Genomic DNA, 21306 nt, shown 5'->3' on the forward strand with positions numbered 1-21306 from the left:
GATAACTGGGTCTGTTTGAAAAAGATAAGGTCAAGTATGCACAAATGCTTGGTGGTAGGCTGACTAAATATATATACACCTGCCCATATCCATTTCATACGACTTTGTTTCAAATACATTCTTTGTGTTAAATAGATTAAAGATTAATCCTCTACAAAATAGTATTTTTTCAGGTTATTTCATATAACTGTATGGTATAGCAGATATGGAATTCAGTTAGGCTGCCTACTCAAATAGCAAGAGGAAAGGCCAGTTAATCAGGGATAAGTTAAATAGATTTCTGGGAAGTGAGCACCACATCTGCAGCTGAATGGTTTTTAAACAGATATGAATATTTGTCCTTCTATATTAATTTTATGAAAATATTATCAACAAGCTTGAACAGAGTCATTATTAATCAAGAGATGTCACCTGTGTGTTTGTTAGGTGATTAAGGAATAATTAAATAATCATGCTTATCCAGGTGGATTTTTACTAAGGAAACAGGAAGAGCTTTAGCTCTCCTGTCCCCATTAGCAGACATAGAGTTACAAGATGCAGCCACAGGGTTACACAGCTCCCTTTGCCCCAAGCAGAGCTCTTTTAGTTTTTTTCTTTGTCTAAATAATGAGCTGTAGCAGTTTAAGGTTCTTAGAGCCTCATATTTGTCTCAAGATTTTTTAGATAATCCAGGCTATTTCAGACACTTCTAAACTTCTAGGACATGGGGTCTCTTGGGTTCATTCATTTCTCCCCTTTTTATGAACTTAATGTCAAGTCTGAAATTAATTTGCTTTAATTCATTTCACATCATCCATTGCAAAATGGCAAAATCTTTGTTTTTGGAGCTAAAATAAAGAGACATTCCATGCCACAGAGCACATATAAAATTTTGCAGTATTAAGACAAGTTACAGTCATATCTACTCTTTACTGGGAAGTATTTAGGGTTACTTCTAGAATCCTTGGAAGAGAGTGGAGAAAAGTTTTCCTGTGTGTTGCATGGCAGCCCCCTTAAATAAGTGTAACTGAGCATCTCTGCTGAAGTCTCTCCTTAGAAGTGTGTGACTGTTGTGATCCTTCTGCTCTGAAGTTTGCTTCTGTAACTCAGCCTGTATTGATCCAATGTAAATCAGGAGGTTCTAAGCTCAATGCTGCCTGCTAGGACACTCACCAAGGTTTAATATAACATTTCTTTCATTATCATTTACTGGTTTTATAATCCTGTTACAATTTTTAGTTAGTTTCAAGGCTTCTACTTATTTTCCTTTGGTGAAACAGATTCTGAAGAAGCATTTTTTGCAGTATATATATAATTTCTATTCTGATCAATAGCTAAAATATCTCTCATCTTGTGCCTTTATTTAGAGTGATACTGACAAAAAATGTGGAATCAGTAATTTGTTTCTTATATGCTTTTAAGAGAAGCACAATTTCAGTTTGAAAATCAAGTCACATATTCAGGGACAGGTTCTATGTACAGGTATTTCTCATTATGAATCTGGTATTTAATAACTTGTTGGTAAAAAAGTTGTGAGTGAGGCTGTACCACTTGCAGCTCCTGCAGCTGCTGTATGTGGTAAAAGGGGAAGATGTTCAGATTGCCTTCTCAGTATCAGAGTTTTAAAATGTTTTAAGCTCCAAGTTCAACACCTCATGGGTGTTGGTGTGGAATATTTTAACAGTGTTGCTTTTGCAGCAAACAGTTTTCTATGTGTTTTGAAAGCTCATTTGCAATAGTTGATATTAATGAAATTTAACACTTGTCTTGGTTTGCACTCTGACAGTCTATATGACAACCTGTGGAAATTTCACCTTGTGCTTTACACTGCCTTGTAGAAGTGCAGCTGTGGCTTTAGTTTAGACTGGCAGATAAAGCAGAAGGAATAAAGTCTTCAGGAAGAATAATGGCTTTTGTTTTTAGAAGCTTTAAATAGATCAGGCAGCTAACTAGAAGTTTAAGCAGACAGCTTAATTTTAGGTCACATTGGGATTTTATTATTGCATATTAAATGCTTTCTTAGCCTTCTAGAGTAAATGAAAAATAAACTTTTACAATTGCCACCACCACAAATAACACGGAAAGTAGAGAGAAAGCAAGCTCTGAGGAGGCTGGATAGTCCTCAGTTGTTTTGTGGTGTCTGATAACTTTTGGCTTTGCTAATTTCATAGGAAGGTTTTGTTGTGTATGAAACTCTTATCTCCAAACAGTCATGTCCTTCTAGACTGACTTTGATAAAATGCTCTGTTTTATGAGCACACTCCAGAGCTCAGTAAAATATTTCCATTTATTTCATTTAACTCAACTTCAACTCTAGCGTCAAGCTAAATTTTGATGAAATCAGGAATGTCACGGCAATTCATTCTTCACTTTTAGTTTTGCCTTTAGCTCAGTGTTGACCCAAGGCATAGTAGAAATTTAAGCTGAAAGAGGTGTTTATAGAAAAGATTGAAAAAGATGGGATAGGAAGTTTCTTATCCCTCTCTGCAGAATTTGTTCAAGACACTTATATATAGCATGACTGATTTCTTCCTATTTTGATTGCCTGGCCCAGATATTCCAAAGTCTGTCTCTTATTTTTTTCTGTATTGTGTGGACGCAATTTGATGTAATGTGACATCTCCTTTCTTCCCCTGCCTATTTTTCCTGAGCAAATTATACATTGTTGGAACAATATGATAGCTCTATGTTTTGTTCCGTGTAATATCTGAGATGGCATTTTATCATCTTTTGATTATATGTTAAGAACTCTGTTCTTTCTATTTCACTTTGCTGGTATTTATCTAAAGGCTGCTCTGAAGGTCCCTCTCTTTCTTTATGGGACTTTTGACATGTCCAAGATCTGTAATTATTTGATGCTCTGCTGCAGCTGCCTGTGTCATCTCCCAAAATGGTGCTGTTCTGTGTTAGCTATTTGAAGCTGCTTGAAGAAAAGTTTGAAAAGTGATTTGTGATAAATAACGAACTCCAAGGGCATGAATGTGCATTTGATCCCTGTTGTTTTGTACAAATAGCCTCTGAGAAATTTTATGCCATCCCAGTTTGCATAGACCTCTTAACCTATTAACATTTATTTGTTCTTTCAGTGATGGTGCCCATCACTGTCGATGCTCACACCAGCACCTAAAGAGTTAGTTACCCTGACATCCTTCTCTCCTGTACTAAGAGACCTAAACACCCTAAAATAAGACTGCCCTCGTGCTCAGAAATAAAAAAAAAATACTATGGATATGTGAGGTGAAAGCCCTTTTTCTTTTTTTCCTATAAGGGTGACGGAGAGGAAAGGTGAAGGTTGCAGGGTAAGGTGTGCTCTTTCATGTACCTATGTCAGTGTCAGGGACATTCTGTTCCAGTTGACATATGACCAGAACTGTGCATTTTTACAGAAAAATTGTCTAAGTGGCCTTTTTCTAATGAAGAGCACTGAAAATAAGTGCTATCTAATTTATCTCTTCAGTATCTGATACCTGAAACAGCAACATGGCAGTAAATATCTTAATAAAGATAATGGATCACTTCAGTCCCAAATTAATCTTTCAGCAAGTTGTTACTGATGATAGCTATAATTTATGACATAACCTTGTTGCAATTGCTTTATCTGGTTCCCTGCTACTCTAAAATGTAACAACAGAAGACTTCTGACCCTCATAGCAAACTGCAAAGTCATGTCTTTATCTTCTTTAAAATACATGAAAGTTAAATATGGTGCTCTTTAAAAGGAGGTTGAGGACTAATGAGATAAATCTTCATGCAGTGGATTACAGAGGCTGCTCAGACAAAATAAATTACTTTATGATTAGTTATTGGAAGAAGTTTTAAAACATGAAAGTGCTTCTGGATTTTTACAGAAGTGTTTTATAGGGGTTATAAAGATTTCCTTGTGCTAAATACATAAAAAATAAATTAAACCATGATTTGGCAGGGTGGCATACCCAAAGGGAAAAGAGACAAAATGACAAAAATGTTTTAGAGTTGGATGACATCAAGCCGACAGCTGTAGTCTTTAATTCAAAGAACCTGAACACAAAAACTTTTAAAAAACTTCTTAACTAAATAAAACACAATGTTAAACTCTCAAAATGTGTGTTGTGACTCTCTCCCCTCTGACCCATGACTACATGACCCCTATATTTATGTGGAACATCCATGCCAGAGGTCCTCCAACATGTGCAGTGGCTGCTGGAAGACACCTCTGCCTCTCCTGATGCCAGGGTGGGGTTAAATATACATGTATATAAATATAATACTATATATTGCCCTTCATGTAAGGAGGAAGAGAAGTGAGGGACCTGGTGTCCTGTGCTGTGAGGAGTTTCTTGGTGTTATTCTGTAAGCTTTTATCTTACTTATGCAAACCAGATAATGATAAAATTGCAAATATAGGCATTTGACATAACCTTTGAATCAGACATGAGAAGTGTTTAGAAGTGACATAGATAAAAAAATACAACAAAAAACTAATACATACTTAGGTTACATCAGAAATGTTTGTCTTTCTGTAACTCTTGGCCTGCTGTTTCCCTTCTGGCGAGATGTTAGTCTGCATTTTCGTTCTTGTAGATGCTTTTTTTTCATAGAATCCTAGAATCCTACAGTGGTCTGTTTTGGGAGGGACCTTGAAGACTATATAGTTCCAGCCCCCTACCATGGACAGGGGACACCTTCACTAGGCCAGGATACTCAGAGCCCATGAGCCTGGCTGTGAACACCTGCAGAAATAGGGAGTCCACAGCTTCTCTGTGGAGAGGTTTCTTTCCTATTTTTAGAAAAGTATTTCAACTGTATTTCCACTCTTCTGGGCAGTCTAGAAAAATTTCATTTTTCATCCTGCTGTCTCCATGCTCTTATGTGAAAGATAATCTCATTACTTTTTGTTTTGAACATAGTTGTGTAAATGCCTCGTAGTTATAGAAAGCATAGAAACAATACATTTTACATTTCTGTATGAAAAAAGATGGGCTAATTTTACATATCTTATGTCTAGCTCTTGATTGATACAACACAAAAGTAGTGATATATTTTGATATGACAATGTCTTCAGGGAAACTGTTTCCCAACCTCTTTCTTTTCTGTATTTTGTAGCAGAGATTAGCCAGGCAAAAGTAATTCCAAGTTTGCTTCTGCATATTACCTTACAAATGTCTGAGACAAAGTATGCCTGAGCCTTGTCAGCATTTTCCATGAGTCATGGAATAGCAGCTTTCAAAAAAATTGTTTATTCTTGCTCATTGCATTAGTGGTGGCTGAACTGGGTTACAGGTAGCCAATTTTTTTCCGTATGTCTTCAATACTCACATACATTGTTATATATATTCTGATTGGCTCAGATATAAGCTCTGCTAAACTGAAAAAATGAACTTTCAGAATTTACATGATCTACCCAATGATGATGCTGCTGTAAAACTGGGCTTTTCTAATTTTACCGATTACATAAATTGTCTGTACCTGTTTCATATCCCAACACAAAGTTCCAGGAACAAACTTAGAGAACATAAAACTCTCATCTGCTATTAAACAGCAACAGGTGATGGAAAATGAGATTTCTGTAGTTCACTGATGAAAATATAAAAAGCTGTAAGAGCCATCAGATGAACAAATGTGTACTCACTCATACATTGACTCATTTATTGGACATTAATGACCTCATATAAAATGAATTTAATGCCACTCCATCTCATTTCCCACGTCCACAATTCACAGCATGGACTTGGATTAATTGGCAGATGCAAGAGAGCAGCCAAGGGTTTGTGGCTATTATGAGTGAGCATAGCTTGGCTGGAGTGTAATGCAGATCAAGGCAACACATGCCTGCCAGATATTGTGTTTGAGGAGTTTGTTCTGCCTTTTCCTGTGCATAAACAGTTGGCTTCCGTCGCCACACAACCTTTCCCAGAAATTCTGGATTGTCTTATCGCATTCTTTTAAGACTGATTTCCTCCCATTTCTACCTGTTCTCAAGGTTTTATTTTGCCATTGCTCATACATTATACCCTGTGGCCTCTTTAATCTTAATGGGTTTTTTATGTGTTTATGTTGTGTGAGCTCATTTCTGTATACTAAAATTCATGTAATTATTTTTTAGTATTCTCTACAGGTAAAAATCTATTGAGATGTCTACTCTGTATTAAATGTATTATTCCAGTTTACAGTTAAACTTTGTTAAAATTACAGAAATGATTGCTGTATTTTTTTTTTTGGCTATAAAGAAAAGTGGTGTTCATATGTATTAAAGACTTAAGACTTAATTCAGTACAAAGTCTTTGAGAAGTCCATTAAATCCCATTAATAAATGAAAATGTATAGTGAATTTTGGAGAAATTACAATAATAGTCAAAGTATTTTCTTAGAAAAATTAATAAATTATATATTCCTCCTTTTGTTTCATATCTTCACTTTGTTTCGTAATCATAATTTCATGTTAACCTTCTTCACTGTTTGTTAGAAAATTTTTTCTCCATGTTTTTTACTCTCAGAATTAGGCAGCCATTCCCTTTTAGACACACAGCCACAGAGCCACCTTTTTAAAGACTTTGTGTATCTCTACTCTCACTGTGTTTGTTAGATATTCTGCAATTTTTGGCTGCAAGTTGTTTGCTGCCCTCAAGACCTTCCCAGATTATTTATTTCTGCTAACTCCTTCCCAGGATACTGAGATTTGCCAACCTGAACATGTCTTCCAGCACTGAGGGCTGTTCTTGATTCTGCCTAAGAGATGTCTAACAAATAAAGCACTATAAGGCAAAGTACTTGCAAATCAGTGCTAGACAAAGTAAAGGACAAACAAATCAGAGATGTGGAAATAATCTGAGACAAGTATGCAGGCAAGGACAGGAATATAGAAGATGAAATACTGCACATGTGGAGATTTGAAGATGGTGAAAATACTGATTATGAACTTGAACTTTTCCCAGGATATTTGTGAGAGAGTAATGAGAAGGATGTAATAAAATGGAAAATATATGTTTCATGCTAGAACTAGTAACTGCATATTAATTTCCTGCAGGCCTTCAGGAATTTTGCTGTTTCCACAACAAAATCCACAGCACAATCCACAACACCTCCTAAGCTTTTTTCTGTATCAATTTCTATAGCATTGCATTAACATTCTTCTTAGTCCAGCTGTACAGAGAGTGCTGGGTGAGCTGGAGTCACAGCCTCAGTATCACTGCCCAGCAGCTAAGACTATCTTATGCCCATTCACCTTCCTTTTTCAGATTCAAATCTATTTTTAAAAAAATGCATTTCCACTAAAGATCTGTGTCACATATACCACGCTTCAGCACTGAGTATTTTCATGCCCTGGACGGCTTGCTAAAAACTTCTTATGCAAGCATGCAGATCACAATGTCTTTTTATCAATATCATGGGTGTTCCATGATGAGTCCAAAAGCAAAATAAAGGTTTTATTATGAAATAGGTTCTCACAGTACCCATTAAAACAAATAAATTATCACAAACCTAAATTAGTTTGTAAAGGAAACAGGATAAAGCAGAAAGCCCACTGGGGATTTCTCACATGGCTGCTGGAGTTCTGAGAAACTGCACACCTCCCCTTTAATTTTATTGTTCAAAGGAATAAACAGCCTTCGCCTCAAACTGCAGGAATGCCTCTCTGAATTACAGAAGGAATCAAACACTCTAGTAGAAGCCAATAATTGTCAATACAAACAGAACAAAAGCATTTATTAGAAAAAAAAAAGAATTGTTATGATTAATGACTTCTGTTTGCTCAAGCAGTTTTGATTTATATGGCAATTTCATACCTTATAATTATGTATTCTTTTATGTGGTACATAAATTTGCAAATACTCAGAGTGGTAGATGTAATGCCTCTCTCTCCAGTGCTCACATTTCTCACTGACATGCTTGGAGGTCTTGAGTGACCATTTTGGTTGTAACATTATATTGAAGGAAATATTTGATTTCCTTCAATATTTTATTTGATTGTAACATTATATTGAAGGAAAAATTCAGGGATTAAGCCCTGAATTTTTAATTTTTTCCACGTGTTTCATGACTAACCAGATCAGGAAATGCTAAGTGACTGTTGGATTGCCATGATTATGTGATGCATGTACATCTGCACCAATAACTGTAATAGGCAAGGTTTTATTGTGAATGCTGACACTGGCAGTCATCATTACAGCAATGAGACTATTTCTGTTTTTTCCAGTCAGCCCTCCAAGCTGAAGCTTGAATAATGCAAAATCATAATCAAAGTTCTAGAAGCTGTTCTAAATGTGCACACAATCCAGTTCTGGTGACTTCTTTCACTGCTAAAACTTCTCTAGAACCACGAATCCCTCCCAGCAAGTCTCATCTTGTGTCTCCCTCAGTACCATGGTCTGATGAATATCTGTGTTCCCCTACAGGTCTCCATCATTCTTACCCACTGTGTCCTTTCTGTTGTAGTCCTTCTTTTCCAGTGAAGTGAGCAGCTGATGTACCCACTGCTCTCAGTTGTCTCTAGTCTCTCCCTTCAGTAAATCTGCAAGTAAATTCTGCTGCTGTTCTCCCTTTTCTTGCCTTGTCCAACCCTCTAGTTCAAATTATGCAATATTAGGAAAGCAGTATTACATTTTCTAGGGTTTCTCCAGTTTCAGCATTCCCCAGTCTTAGTGTTGTGTGTCAGAAGGTCCTCAGGTGATATTTGCTCTTACCAGATTCTATTTTCCCTTGGGATCTACGCTTTCTCAAGTGTCTGTGTAGTTCTCTGCCAGGTTCTTCAGGAAATTCCTGCAGTCTTTTTGCTGGAGATTGTTTCAGGAAATCCTTAATGATGTCTAGTTTCCTAATTCTGCACTTATTAGCTCCTATTGCCACTTTGTCCTTGTATTCAGGTACAATTGGGAATCTCAACCTATTGTATTCAAAAGATTCATGAACTTTTGACCTGCCACAGCTAAGAAAGTAAATTGTAAGATTCTCAAACAAGCAGAATGATTAAGTGGGAACAGTCTTCATTACAGGTGGAAACATTATTAAATTACTCTTGTTTCTCAACTAAACTGAGCAGTGAAAAATTTTGTTTCATCTTTGAGTAGTTAGTAGCATGCAAAGGAACAATGCCAGCTTCTGCAAAACCAAAGACTTTTTGTCCAGTGAAGGCTGGAAATAATATTCAGCTTTATTTTTCCTCTTCAAAAGTCTGCACTGCTGTAGACTTGCTTAAATCTGATTTCATCCAGTGCCTGTTTGTCATTCAGAATGCCAAGTTGTACCAGCACTGAGCATAGGCTTGGCTAAAATCGGTGTATGAGGTGTACAAGCAAAAATCTGTGGCTCTGCTGATTTTCTAGAAGTTTCTATCTTAATAGTGGTGAAAGACTTTCCTTGAAGAGGATTCAGAGAAATACACCATTTTCTCAAAGCTCCTCAGCTAAAACTTTCACAACAAAGCATCTTTCATGACAAAAAATCTTTTGTAACAAACCATAGAAAACTTTGGTTTTAAAAAAGCAACCAAACTCATGAAAAAATTTGACAGTCTCATGGGGAGACTTTTTCCCAAAAGATGCAGATATCATCAGGTATCTCTGATAGCAATTAATCTCCGTGTTTCAAATACAATTTTTGTAGGTATTTGTTTTCAGGGAGTGAGTGTATGATTTTCCCCAACATCCTCCATTTTAACCAAATGATCAATATTCTTCAGCGCTTTCAGTTGTTAATAATTTCAGTATTCTTTCTGGAGCTGCATTTTGATAAGGAAAACTATAGGTGGCACATACTTGATGATTGCAGAGTCATAGCTTTTCATTTTTCACATTGCTAAATCCATTAGCATTTTGTAGCACTATTTTATGTCAGCTGGGAGAGAATGGAAACTGGGAAGGAGGACACTTGGCTGGGAATAATCTGGATGCACTCTTGAGTTCATAATCAGCCACTGCTGCTGTTCTATGGAGCTTTGCTATTGTGGAGCTCTGTAAGGCATATGGAGCAGGCAGTGCCTGCTTCTATCAGTCATTTCTTGAAAAAAGGTTGGATATTTCTGTTAGTGAAGCCCTGATAATAGTCTTATTTGAACGAGCTTTAGGTCAGACTTCTGCTTTGAGTCTCTAGACCCTCACATCTTGAAGAAATGCTGCTGCTGGAAATAATTTATTTTTCTCATGAGCCACTATTAAATCCTCCTCAATCTGAAAAACTAGTGATATAGTAGTAGGATTTTTCCTAACCAAAAATTTAATTGAAAAGGAAAGGGGAAGATTAAAATTAAAATAAATAATTTAATTTACTATGGACTATCAGTATGAAAATTTGTAAATACATTGTGCATTCCTGGCTGACAACAAAAGCCCTTAAGTACATCTATTCATATCTTACAATTTTATAGTTATTAAATTATTATTGACTTTAAATAAGTTTTCTGTGGGGATAATAACTTAGTTTAACTGAAAATGTGTGATTTTTGTTTGTTTGTTTAGGAAAGGGATTCCAATTGAACAAGTGAAACATGCTGATAGAGAACAAGCAAAGCGTATCGTTTACTCTGTGGTTTATGGAGCAGGTAGGCCTTTTAAGAAAAAATCCAGCCACTGTAAATTTATACTTTATTCATCATTTATAAAAGTAGACTGAATTTCTAAATGTGAGTAAAAGATTGTCAGAGTGTTGCATTTATATTTTATCCAGTATTATTAAATTATCTACTCAGTATAAAACTTATGAAATTAATGTAATTACATTGCTGTATACAAATATTGTCTGATTTTGTATTTATTTACTGCTGATATAACTGAACCATATATCTAATTTTGAGTGGACTTTGTATTCTCTCAGTATATAGACAGAGATGAGAATAACTGCAATGAAATTTTAAAAACTCCAATATTGTTTTAAATCACATTTATAAAATCAGAGAATGGCAGAGATTGGAAGGGACCTCTGGAGGTCATCAGATCCAGCCCCCTGTTCAAGCATGGCTGTTTGCCCAGGACTGTGTCCAGATTTTCAATGTTTTCAGGGCTGAAGAAGGGGCTCTTCAAGGCTCCACAGCCTCCCTGGGCAACCTGTATCAGGGCTCGCTCACCCTCACAGTGTAAAAGTGTTCCCTTTCTTTGATTCTTAATGTTTGCTGCCATTTCTTCACAAATGCAGAAAACTTGCAAAAATCCACTGTTACCATTCTGCCTAAGTCCTGACCAGGTCCTTGATAAGTCAAGATGTTCCTCACCCTTTCCAAAACTGCCTGCTATTTCTAAATGATGCCCCACACTCCTTATGCTCCATACATGCCTAGAGTTTCCTTTTCTAGGGAGATAGATGCATGTATATCATCAGCTTAGAAGCTCTTGTGAATTGGTTTCAGTGAGCAGCTGACTAACTTTCTCTACAGAGGATGAGTTCTTGAAAAAGCCACTTAGGAAATGAGAGCCCTGGGCTGCAAGTTTTATGTAACTTGGAAACACTTAATGCTACGTCTTGCATTCCTGGTTGTGGATGCTTTCTAAGTCATCTTTTGCACTAAGTCCTTGAACCAAAGGCAGAATCAGCCAGGGTATTCCATTTATCATTTATGGTATTCAGTTGGGAAGAAATGCATCAAATTCAGTTCTCCTGAATATCTGTTTTATGTTTAGGGGTGTGTGTGTGTGTGTATATATGCATACACACGTGCATTTTTACATTAAGCTGTATTGCATTTGAAACCTCTGTGTTTAAAATTTATATTAAAAAGCCCAGCACTAGTACCCTACACTGTAAATTTAGACCTGTCTGTGCTGAGACTGGAATCAAATCTTCCATTTCCCACCTGAATGGTTTCATCACTGGGTTATTTTACAAAATGCCAGCATTATGGCCCATGCCCCTTGGTCTATGCATTTCCTATCTCTTCCCTTTGCTGTGGGTGGAACAGGCAGATACCAGATGTAATCAGAAGAATCACCACCGGTTCAAAGCCCTGTAGTTCTGTATATAGTCAGAAATGCCTCAGTTCCTGGGGCTCAGTGGAGCCTGTGTCTGTCTGAAATCTATAGAGTGCTTTAATGTTTGCATTTAAGCACAGTATTGGCACTCCCTCACTTGCTCTGAACCAGGCACTAAAGATTTCAGTACAGCAGTGCTTGCTTTAAGTGTCTCCATTTACTTGTTTGCTTTGTGTCCCTCTCTCAAACAAGGGCAGTTGAAGCACCTCAAAGATAATAAGAAGTTTCCAGTTCATTAGAAGTGTGATCAGATCCTAATTAATATGTGAAATGATATCATTAAACCACTTAGATGGAAACTGGGTTGACAAAAAGTAATTGTTAGATACCTGAAATTGATGGACTGAATTCCACCCACAGTTTGTCTTCCTTCAAAAGACAGTTCACTTTTTATAAATTAGACATTTTTATACAACTGAAGAGTGTGAATAATACCTCTTTTAGAGTATTGATTTGGATTGAAAACTACAAAAACACTCCCTGGGGAGCTTGCCTGTATTATGCTTACAGGAGCTAATAAAAACCTTTCATGTAGTAAATAGTAATCTTTTTATTTTCTTTTTAGTTTTTGTAGTTTCTATGTTCCGTTTTCTTAGGTTGCACTTGGTTCATGCTTTCAAGGTCTTTAATTCTGAAGGATAATAAAGGAAAAGAAGATTGGTTATTAGGAAAAAGTTTTCACCCAGAGAGGTGGCTGGGCCCTGGAGCAGGCTCTCCAGGGCAGTGGTCACAGCCCTAAGCCTGACTAGAGTTCAGGAAGCATTTGGACAACACTCTCAGGCACATGGTGTGACTTTTGGGGTGTCCTGTGCAGGGCCAGGAATTGATCCTTGTGGGTCCTTTCCAGCTCAGGGCATTCTATAAGTATTTTTGGTCATCTGGAACAGTTCAAATCACCTGCTTCTCCCTTACTAATCTTGTAGATCTAAAACACAGGCAACTTAAACATCTGTAAAATAAGGAATTGCTTCTATTCAATGGCAGTATGTTCAAGCCCTGGACCGACACAGAGGGCTATCAGTGTTTGTTAATGTTACTTTCATTTTTGAAAGATGATACTGAAGAATGGAGAAGACTGAAACTCATAGGCTGCTTCTGATAATTACCCTGGCACACATCACTTAAGAGTGCTCAGAGAAGGTTTAGTCCACTCCTGGGCTTTGCCTTGCATGGCCTGTGCTCCTGCATTGTGGAGCATAATCTGACACAATTACATGGCTGTTCGTTCCCCTCTTTTTGCTTCCAGGGAACTGCATTTCCCTGGGACCTTTCAGACGTCCTTGCTAATATTGTGTTTTAATTTTCCTAGTATTTTATGCAATTGTTCTGTATATTAATAGCTCTTTAAATGGATAACATGGACAAACTTAGATGTTACAGTTCTCTAAGGAAGCTACGGTAGTCTCCTAGCTGTTAGCAATGTGTGCTTTATCAAATAGATTTGTCATTTGCTGACCCAGGAAGAAAACCCAAACTAATTAGATGTCAAAAAAAAAAAAAGAGTACAGATCTATAATAGCTCAGCAAATGTCATCCTGGATGTCTGTGTGAATTTCTTCCTAGCACCTTGGCCAGACTGGTATTCTTGCAGCTCAGTGCAGATCCTGGCGTGACTGAGAACAAAATGCTACAAGAATTGTTCTGAAATGCACATCAGCCTGACAGTGATGGCATTTAGATGGCTGAAATCCTCTCTCTTTTAAAAGTGCTAGACAATTTTTCTTGACAGTCTTACCGTGACAATGACTATTCTGTGCCTTTGGTGCCTTGAGATGTCTCCTCTCAGCTTATGTTCTTTGCAGACAGTGCTGGTTCTGTGTTGCTGTGCAGCTGACATAAATATATCTGTCATTCAAACTTCATATGACTACTGTTGATGTATGTTTTATTTTTATTGGAACTGTTTGATTTATAAGTGGGTTTAAACTGTAGCTCTTAGTTTATGTTTTAACACTCTAGAATATCTTCAAGTTTTTTTCCGCATTTTCTTATAAAGGCTCTTAGATCCAGCATAACAGATATTGTGCACCTATATCCTGTCCAAAAGTTATTATTCCTTTTTCCCTCTATTGGAAGACTTTTTCTGTTTTTCTTTTTCCATTTTTTTTTCTTTTTCCAACCTTTTTATCTCAAAACTTGGACTCCAATTTCTACTGACATTGAGGAGCCTAAGACTATCCGAAATATGTGAGACCCATACTTCAAACATCCTTTCTAAATTCAGGCTGAAATCTAAAGCTTCTTGCTAAACTCAAACCTCCATCCCTTTTTAGATCTTCATTATATTTGTGTTTGTTAAAAGTTAATTTTAAATCTTTATCTGCTCTTCAAAGTTTGGAGATTGCAACATTGAGCTAGTAAAATGATACTTAAAGCAACAGCATTGCTCTGTGAACAAAAGAGATTTCAACCATATTATAGGTATAAATTATAACTACGAATTTCTTAATTGCATACTTCTTATATACTTCTTACTAATTATATACTTAATTCAGTAACTTCAGTAAAACATTCAAGCTCAGGGTTAAACATTTATTTTGTTGCAATATGATTGTAGTGTATCAGATCCATCCTCTTTCACAGAGGTAAGTAAAGTAACTAATTCCACTAATTGTGCATGAAAACAGTGCTATTGTATGAAGTGGTTTTCTGTTCTGCTTCATTGCATAATAGAGATCATTTCTGTACCACCAGGTAAAGAACGTCTCTCTGACTGCTTGGGAATTACTCCTGTTCAAGCCAGTCAATTTATAGAGAGTTTTATGCAAAAATACAAGAAAGTACATGAATTTACAAAGAAAACAATTGAGCAGTGCCGGAATAAAGGTAATCCAATCTGTGACCAGATTTTGTTTACTGATCTGCACTGTGTGACAGTGGTGAAGACAAAGATTTGATACCCAAATTCAGATAGTTACAGGACAACAAAAAAAAGAAAGAAATATCCTTTCTTGGTGAATCAGTTTGGGTTTTTTCTTTCTTTTTTAGCCCTAAAAGGAGCTGGTTAAGTCTGCCTTTTCTCAGAAAGATGCTAACAGAATAAGACATCTGTTCTCAGAATGAACCCCACTTAATGTCAAGTTACACTGCATCATTTTGACATATAATGTACTCCAACAGAAAAACAGCCCAAGGAATTTTCTACCTAATAAATTGGGTACATGGCTGCTGGACCGTGGAAGTTCAGTCAATTTACACAGCCAATTTTTTTTAAACTTATTTTTTCTTTGCATCAATCAGAATTTATGTTCTTGAAGTTCAGGTGGTAGCTGTAGTGACAGATGTGTGCAGAGTGCTTCCGGAGCCAGCAGCTGCAAACTCTTCTTGCACCAAATTTGTTTTTAGTCTACATACTCATTTATATTTAGTGAACCTAAGAGTGCAGTAATTTGAGAAGAGAAAACATAGCTGCTTGAAATATTGTCTTTTAAAAGCTAATTAGCAGACAAATTTGCTTTTAGTCTACATATTCATTTATATTTAGTGAATCCTAGGAGTGCAGTAATTTGAGAAGAGAAAACATAGCTGCTTGAAATATTGTCTTTTAAAAGCTAATTAGCAGAACTGTCAAAATTGGGTTCTTTTGTTTCTTAATAGGGCATGCAGTACTAAGACATTTTTTTAGAAATAAATAGTAAATTTGCAATATAATATTACCTATCACTGTATGGGTGAGTGTCATGACAGAAACATATAATTTTCTTCTAGTCATGAAAATTGGTAGTATTCATTTTTTGTACTTTGTAGGCCCTCAAAATCTACTGGAAGTATGAGCTGTCATTGTGTCACACATTTGCATTCCTTTGTTTGTTAATATTGCTCAAGAAAATTGAAGTTACTGAACATCCATTTTTAGCTGAAATTAAGCCAAACATAACATAACTAGTAAAATATTTTACATTTATTATATATTAATGATATATTTAAAATAACTCAGCATTCTTTTCTTTAAAGTGAATGAATTTCAATGGACAGACTTCTGTGCAAGAGAATCTGCTTTATGGGTTCAGTAGACAGGAATGTCATGCCTAATGCTCTAAAGTCATCAAAGCACCCTTGTCTAATTACTTCTTACTCCTTCTTACACTCCTGCCTATCAACCATTTTTAACCATTAGTGGTACAAGAGCAATTGGATCAGGTTGTACAAGCTTTAGGAATCTGCAGCAGATCAATATTATTTAATATTTTTCTTGTTAATCCACCTTGGATTCTAACTTTTCAACAAAAACATTCCAACCTATTGAGCTCATTAGAAGGTAATTGTTTTTAACTTATCTGAAGTTCAAAGGTGAGCAGCACCCCCCTGACAAATATTTTTTAAGTGTTATGAATGTCTGATACTCCATGTAGACATGAAAAACATATAAATAATTCTATTATGAGGAAGATATTTGTTAGTGTATATATTACTATACTGCTGTTGTTTTTATGAAATTATTGACATATTGAAAAGACAACATTAAGGCCTCATTCAGGCATGCATTTGCAGGTTAATCATTGACACCAGGCACCTTCTCTGCCGCGGTCACACAAATGATGGTGTTTCTTTGGGAATGCTGCTCAGTTATGAGGAGTCACACCTCACAGCAATCAGGATGTTGCAGCAAATCTGATTTTAGCTACGAATACAATGTTTCAAGAATTCCATCTTTAAATACTCTTCATCATAGAAAATGTTAGTTAAATTGGGGAGATTGATTTACCAGAGAACAACCTAACTTCCAGATAGTTCAGTTTCTTGTTTCAAAATGGGTCCTTTTGGTATCAGTGCTCCTGGAAATGCACTACTTCACAGAAAACTGAATTAATTAATCCCTTGCATGCAAGCTTGGGTATGTGTTGTCCATAATAAGGTGATGACTTTTTGTTTGAAGAGGTCTCCTCTCCACTTGTGCTTGCACAGCAGAGGAGATGAAACTATGTCAGTCTGAATTTCCATGGTATCTAACGACAACTCCTGGGTAGTCAAGGTGATCAGAAATATAAAGAAGAATTTTTTCAAGATGTATTTTTAACATGGATGATTTTTCATTTTTCTTAAAATAAGAATAGAAGTTTATTTTTGAAGATAAGCTAAGTTTTGTGTGTGTTATTTTGACAAGAGGAACCTCACATTTCTTTTCCTATCTCAACTCCTCTCACTTGCCCTCCAAATAGGGTTTTTTTAGGAAAATACGTCATTGGGCCTAACATAAAGTTTTAACAGTGTTTTTATGTTTCTTGTAAACTAAAAATTCCCACCACACTAAAGTTAAGGAAGTTTGGCTGTGAAAGGAACAGAAATACTACATAAAGAAAATGAAAAAAAACCAACTTTTTTTTTGCCCAAAAACCCCTCTTTTATATCTTTGAGAAATATTCATTACTGATTTAATTACTCTACAAATTGATTTTTCTTTACTATTCCCAAGTAAACTATTAATTGTGTGGAAAGCTCTAATTATGGCTGCTAATAGATAGCTAATTCTGCTAGGTATTTATAGTTTCATCTCCCACAGAGAGAGTTTGCCAGGTTTATCAGTAGACGTTCCTAACAAAAATTTAACAGCCTTAAAGAACTAAAGGTTTTCTTGTATAACATGTACCAATTCTCTGAATTAAATAATACTTAAACCAAAAATACAATAAGTGTTGAAGGTTTAAATAAGCCCTGACTATATTCAGTGGACAAAATATTAAATTGACTTAAGCAGCACATAATTACAAATATCTGTATTATCCTCAGAAAGGATTTTTGAAATTTAATTTTAATCATTCTGCATCACACAATATTAATTTTTGTTTAAATCCTGCAAGGTTACGTGGTTTCCATAATGGGACGCAAAAGGCCACTGGCCAATATCAACGCACAGGATTACAAGCTCCGCACTCAAGCAGAGAGGCAGGCTGTAAATTTTGTTGTTCAAGGTAAAGATCTGCCTCCCTACCTTCCTGTCTACCCACCTGTCTCTGTCCCTGCTTGGCTTTAGTGGGCAACAACTGATAATCTCAGAGAATGAATATTACAGTAGTCTACTGGAGTAGGCGTGAGTTTTCCCATGAAAAAGAAGTTAAAATTATATATTCCATCTACCTTGGAAATTGCCAGTAAACAGAATAATATAATAATAATGGTAATATTAATAACAGCAACAGTAGAAATGTTCTAATACATACAGTGCTCTGTGATAGTTAAATGTGGGTATTGGTGCAAACTATGTATAGAGAGAATATTTAGAATGTTTTTCTTCAGATGCATTGTTAAAGTTTTAAACACTTTCCTTTCTGATTCTTATAATCTGTTACTCCAGAAGGGTTTCTGTGATTCTTTCTTTGATTTCTTACAGATTCCAGCTTTTATTTTGCCAGATAGCTTTAGTTTCAGAAACACAGAATATTACAATAATTGCACATTGTTATTATTAGTTTTGAAATCCAGCTCGTTCTTTGTGGAAACTTCAAACTTAATTCTGTGGAGGGCAAGAAAAAAGGTGTTTTTTTCCACAGAAAAACATTTAACATATAGATTTGAAATGTAAAAGTCACCATTTCTGTGCTCATGTGTTAGTTAACCTAATGGAATAACACACTCCGTTTAAATCACTTAAATACAAAATTTAGCCACCCAAAGAAAAAAAAAACCCTGAGCTGTCAGCCCAAGACTGAGATCCCTCCTACCTTGATGTGCCTTAGAAGAATTATTTTTTTAATTGGATGATGCTGACAGAGTTTTCTTTAATTTACCCTGGAAGTGTACAAATTACAAGCAAGGAAAAAGTGCTTTCTAGACATGGTGATAGCATGCTCCTTCTTAAGTTATTTGAATTTTCCTTTTGAAAGTATCACTTTCCTCTCCAAATATTTTTCATTTTAATGCTTCATTTTTAAAATGACTTAAGTTTTTATGTCATGTATGACAATCTTTAAGTACTGTCTCTGCAAAGATACCTACAGACCTAGAATTCTAATTCTTATTGTCATTCTGTGAGTCCTGCAGAGCACACAGTGTAGCACTGAAAAGAGACACAGCCCTGTGAGCAGCATTTGCTGTGTCCATCTGTCCCAAGAGCTGAGCAAGGCTGTCACAGGACTGTCTGTGGAACACTCACTTCTATGTACCTACAATAAGATTGTCAGATTGCACTGTCAGTTCAAGTGATACTGGAGGACAAATCTGATGGAAAATAATGTAATTGTTACTCAGAATGTAATATTAGAAGGTGTGGTGAAACAAGGATTAAAAACTCTAGAGTATTCAGTATTCCCAAATTTTATTTAAAAAAATTAATTCTAGACTACCATAATGTTTAATTTTAAGATTTCAGTTATAAGATAATATTCGAAGTCTATAAAAACTTTCAAAATTATAAAACTTTTTATCACATTTAGGATACCAAACTGCATTTAATATGTGTTTTATAGTTATACCTAATAGTCTAATTAATTGAAGTAATTTACATTTTGATTATGGTAGCAGCAACTGATAGCAGAACACTTCATGACAATATTGAGAGGAATGTAGAATTGCAGCTTTGAATTATTACAATTGGGTTTCTCACACTTCTTTCATAGTGTTTTTTCTTTTTTTGAATATTTCCCTGTTCAGTAGTTTTCACCAATGTACAGCATATTATTCTTCAGTTATTTTTCAGTTGTACCTATTCCCATAGAGCAAACAGTTTGTTTTATCTTTAATTATTTATTTATATTTTCTTTTTTAAAAGGAAAATTATTTTCTTTTTAAAACAGAATACCTCTAAAAACCATATTTCAATAAAAATATTTTGAGAAGCCTTTCAAATTTTATTACTCTACAGTTTCATAAGTAATGTATCTAGAACATATCTTTTGTGGTGGCCTAAATGCTCAGTATAGTTTTATTCTCACAAGCACTAAGAAGATATTTACCTTACCTTTGCTGCAACAGCCTTTCTTACTTTTTATATCAGTTGTCCCTTTTTGTAATGTGTTGAGTAATTTGCCACGTCATTTGAAGAGGGAAACAAGACAGGTCTTAGAGGCTAAAGCCACAGTCAGACATGGGCATCTCCATCATCAGCTGGGGGTCTGCCCTGGGTACAGTTAACGAGCAAAGCAGGGTCCCTGCGTGGGATGCAGAGGAGGCAGTTTGTCACAGGTGACTGTGGAGAAAGAAGAGGTGTTAAGCCTTTGTCCTTGTTCTCTTAGACATTCTTCCCTAGCCAAAAGGGCCCACTGTATCCTGGGGGACATCAGGCACGGCCTCACTGGGCTGTCACTGTCCCACTCTGCTCTGCCCGGGTGTGGCTCCACCTCACATCCTGGGCACAGTTTGGGGTGCTCCAGAGAAGAAGGACATCAAACTGTCAGAGTGTGTCCAGAGGAGAGTCACCAAGGTAGTGAAAGGTGTTGAGGACAAGACTGACAAGGAGGAGCTGAGGTCCCTTGTGTTGTTCAGCCTGGACAAGAGAAGGCTGTGGGGTGACCTCTTCACAGTCTACAGGTTCCTCAAGGGAGGCAGTGGAGGGGAAGGTGATGAGCTCCTTTCTCCAGTGACAGCTGTAGGACCTGGCATGAAGCTGTGTCTGGGAGTTTTAGGTTGGATATCAGGAAAAGGCTCTTCATCCAGAGGGTGGCTGGGCACTGGAACAGGCTCTCCAGGACAGTGGTCACAACCTCAGGCCTGGCAGAGCTCAAGGAGTGTTTGGACAATGCTCTCAGTCGTGTGGTTCAGATTTAGAGTCCTGAAGGGAGCAGGGAGTTAGGGAGTTGGGCTTGATGATCTCTCTGGGTCCCTTCAGATTGGAGATTTCTGTGATTCTCTGATTACCTCTCAGCAGAGTACCCTTGTCACTTGGCTACCTGGATGTTCTCTGCCCCTATTCTGAAAGTTGATTCATGTGGAAGAAAAAATTCAGAATTCATTGAGTTACAGGGTTGTAAAAATGATCATGATCTAGGACATTTAGGATGTTTAATGGGGCAAGAAGGATTATGGCTTCCACTCTTTACTCAAAGGATTGTTTATTTTATCAGATAAACCTTTTGTGTAAAATGTTTGGATCAGAACAAAGCCCTTCACCAAACTGCAGGCCTGGAGAATTATTCTGCCTCTTGATGACCAGAAATGTGTCATTTATTCTGTGCCATGACACTGTTTTATGCACCACTGCTCTTAACACTGTAATGTAATGAATATGCTTTACATATACATGGAAATATGAAAAAGTGTAAAATTAAGGCTCCAAATTGAAATGCAGCACTGAAACAATGTTCTGACCTTTTGTGACATTAAACTTTAATTGATTAATAAATAAATTTTAATTAAAGCTTAGAGATAGATAATTTCATACCGTTTTTATAGAAAGCAACTTTTCAATGTATAATGACAATCGTGAATGACAAATTCACCTTTAATTAACACGATTTCACAT

General features: G+C 36.3%; 1 protein-coding gene across 1 annotated transcript in view; it reads left to right on the forward strand.

Moving 5' to 3' along the window:
• POLN (DNA polymerase nu) overlaps nucleotides 1–21306 on the forward strand; it is an 88624-nt gene that overhangs the window by 44750 nt on the left and 22568 nt on the right. Inside the window, exons 18-20 of the mRNA XM_041402970.1 lie at nucleotides 10410–10492; nucleotides 14607–14738; nucleotides 17711–17821. Coding sequence (XP_041258904.1) covers nucleotides 10410–10492; nucleotides 14607–14738; nucleotides 17711–17821 — 326 coding nt within the window. The remainder of the gene's footprint in view (nucleotides 1–10409; nucleotides 10493–14606; nucleotides 14739–17710; nucleotides 17822–21306) is intronic.

This window comes from Onychostruthus taczanowskii, unplaced genomic scaffold, assembly GCF_017590055.1.
Source record: "Onychostruthus taczanowskii isolate IOZ18803 unplaced genomic scaffold, ASM1759005v1 scaffold2, whole genome shotgun sequence".
Taxonomy (NCBI): domain Eukaryota; kingdom Metazoa; phylum Chordata; class Aves; order Passeriformes; family Passeridae; genus Onychostruthus; species Onychostruthus taczanowskii.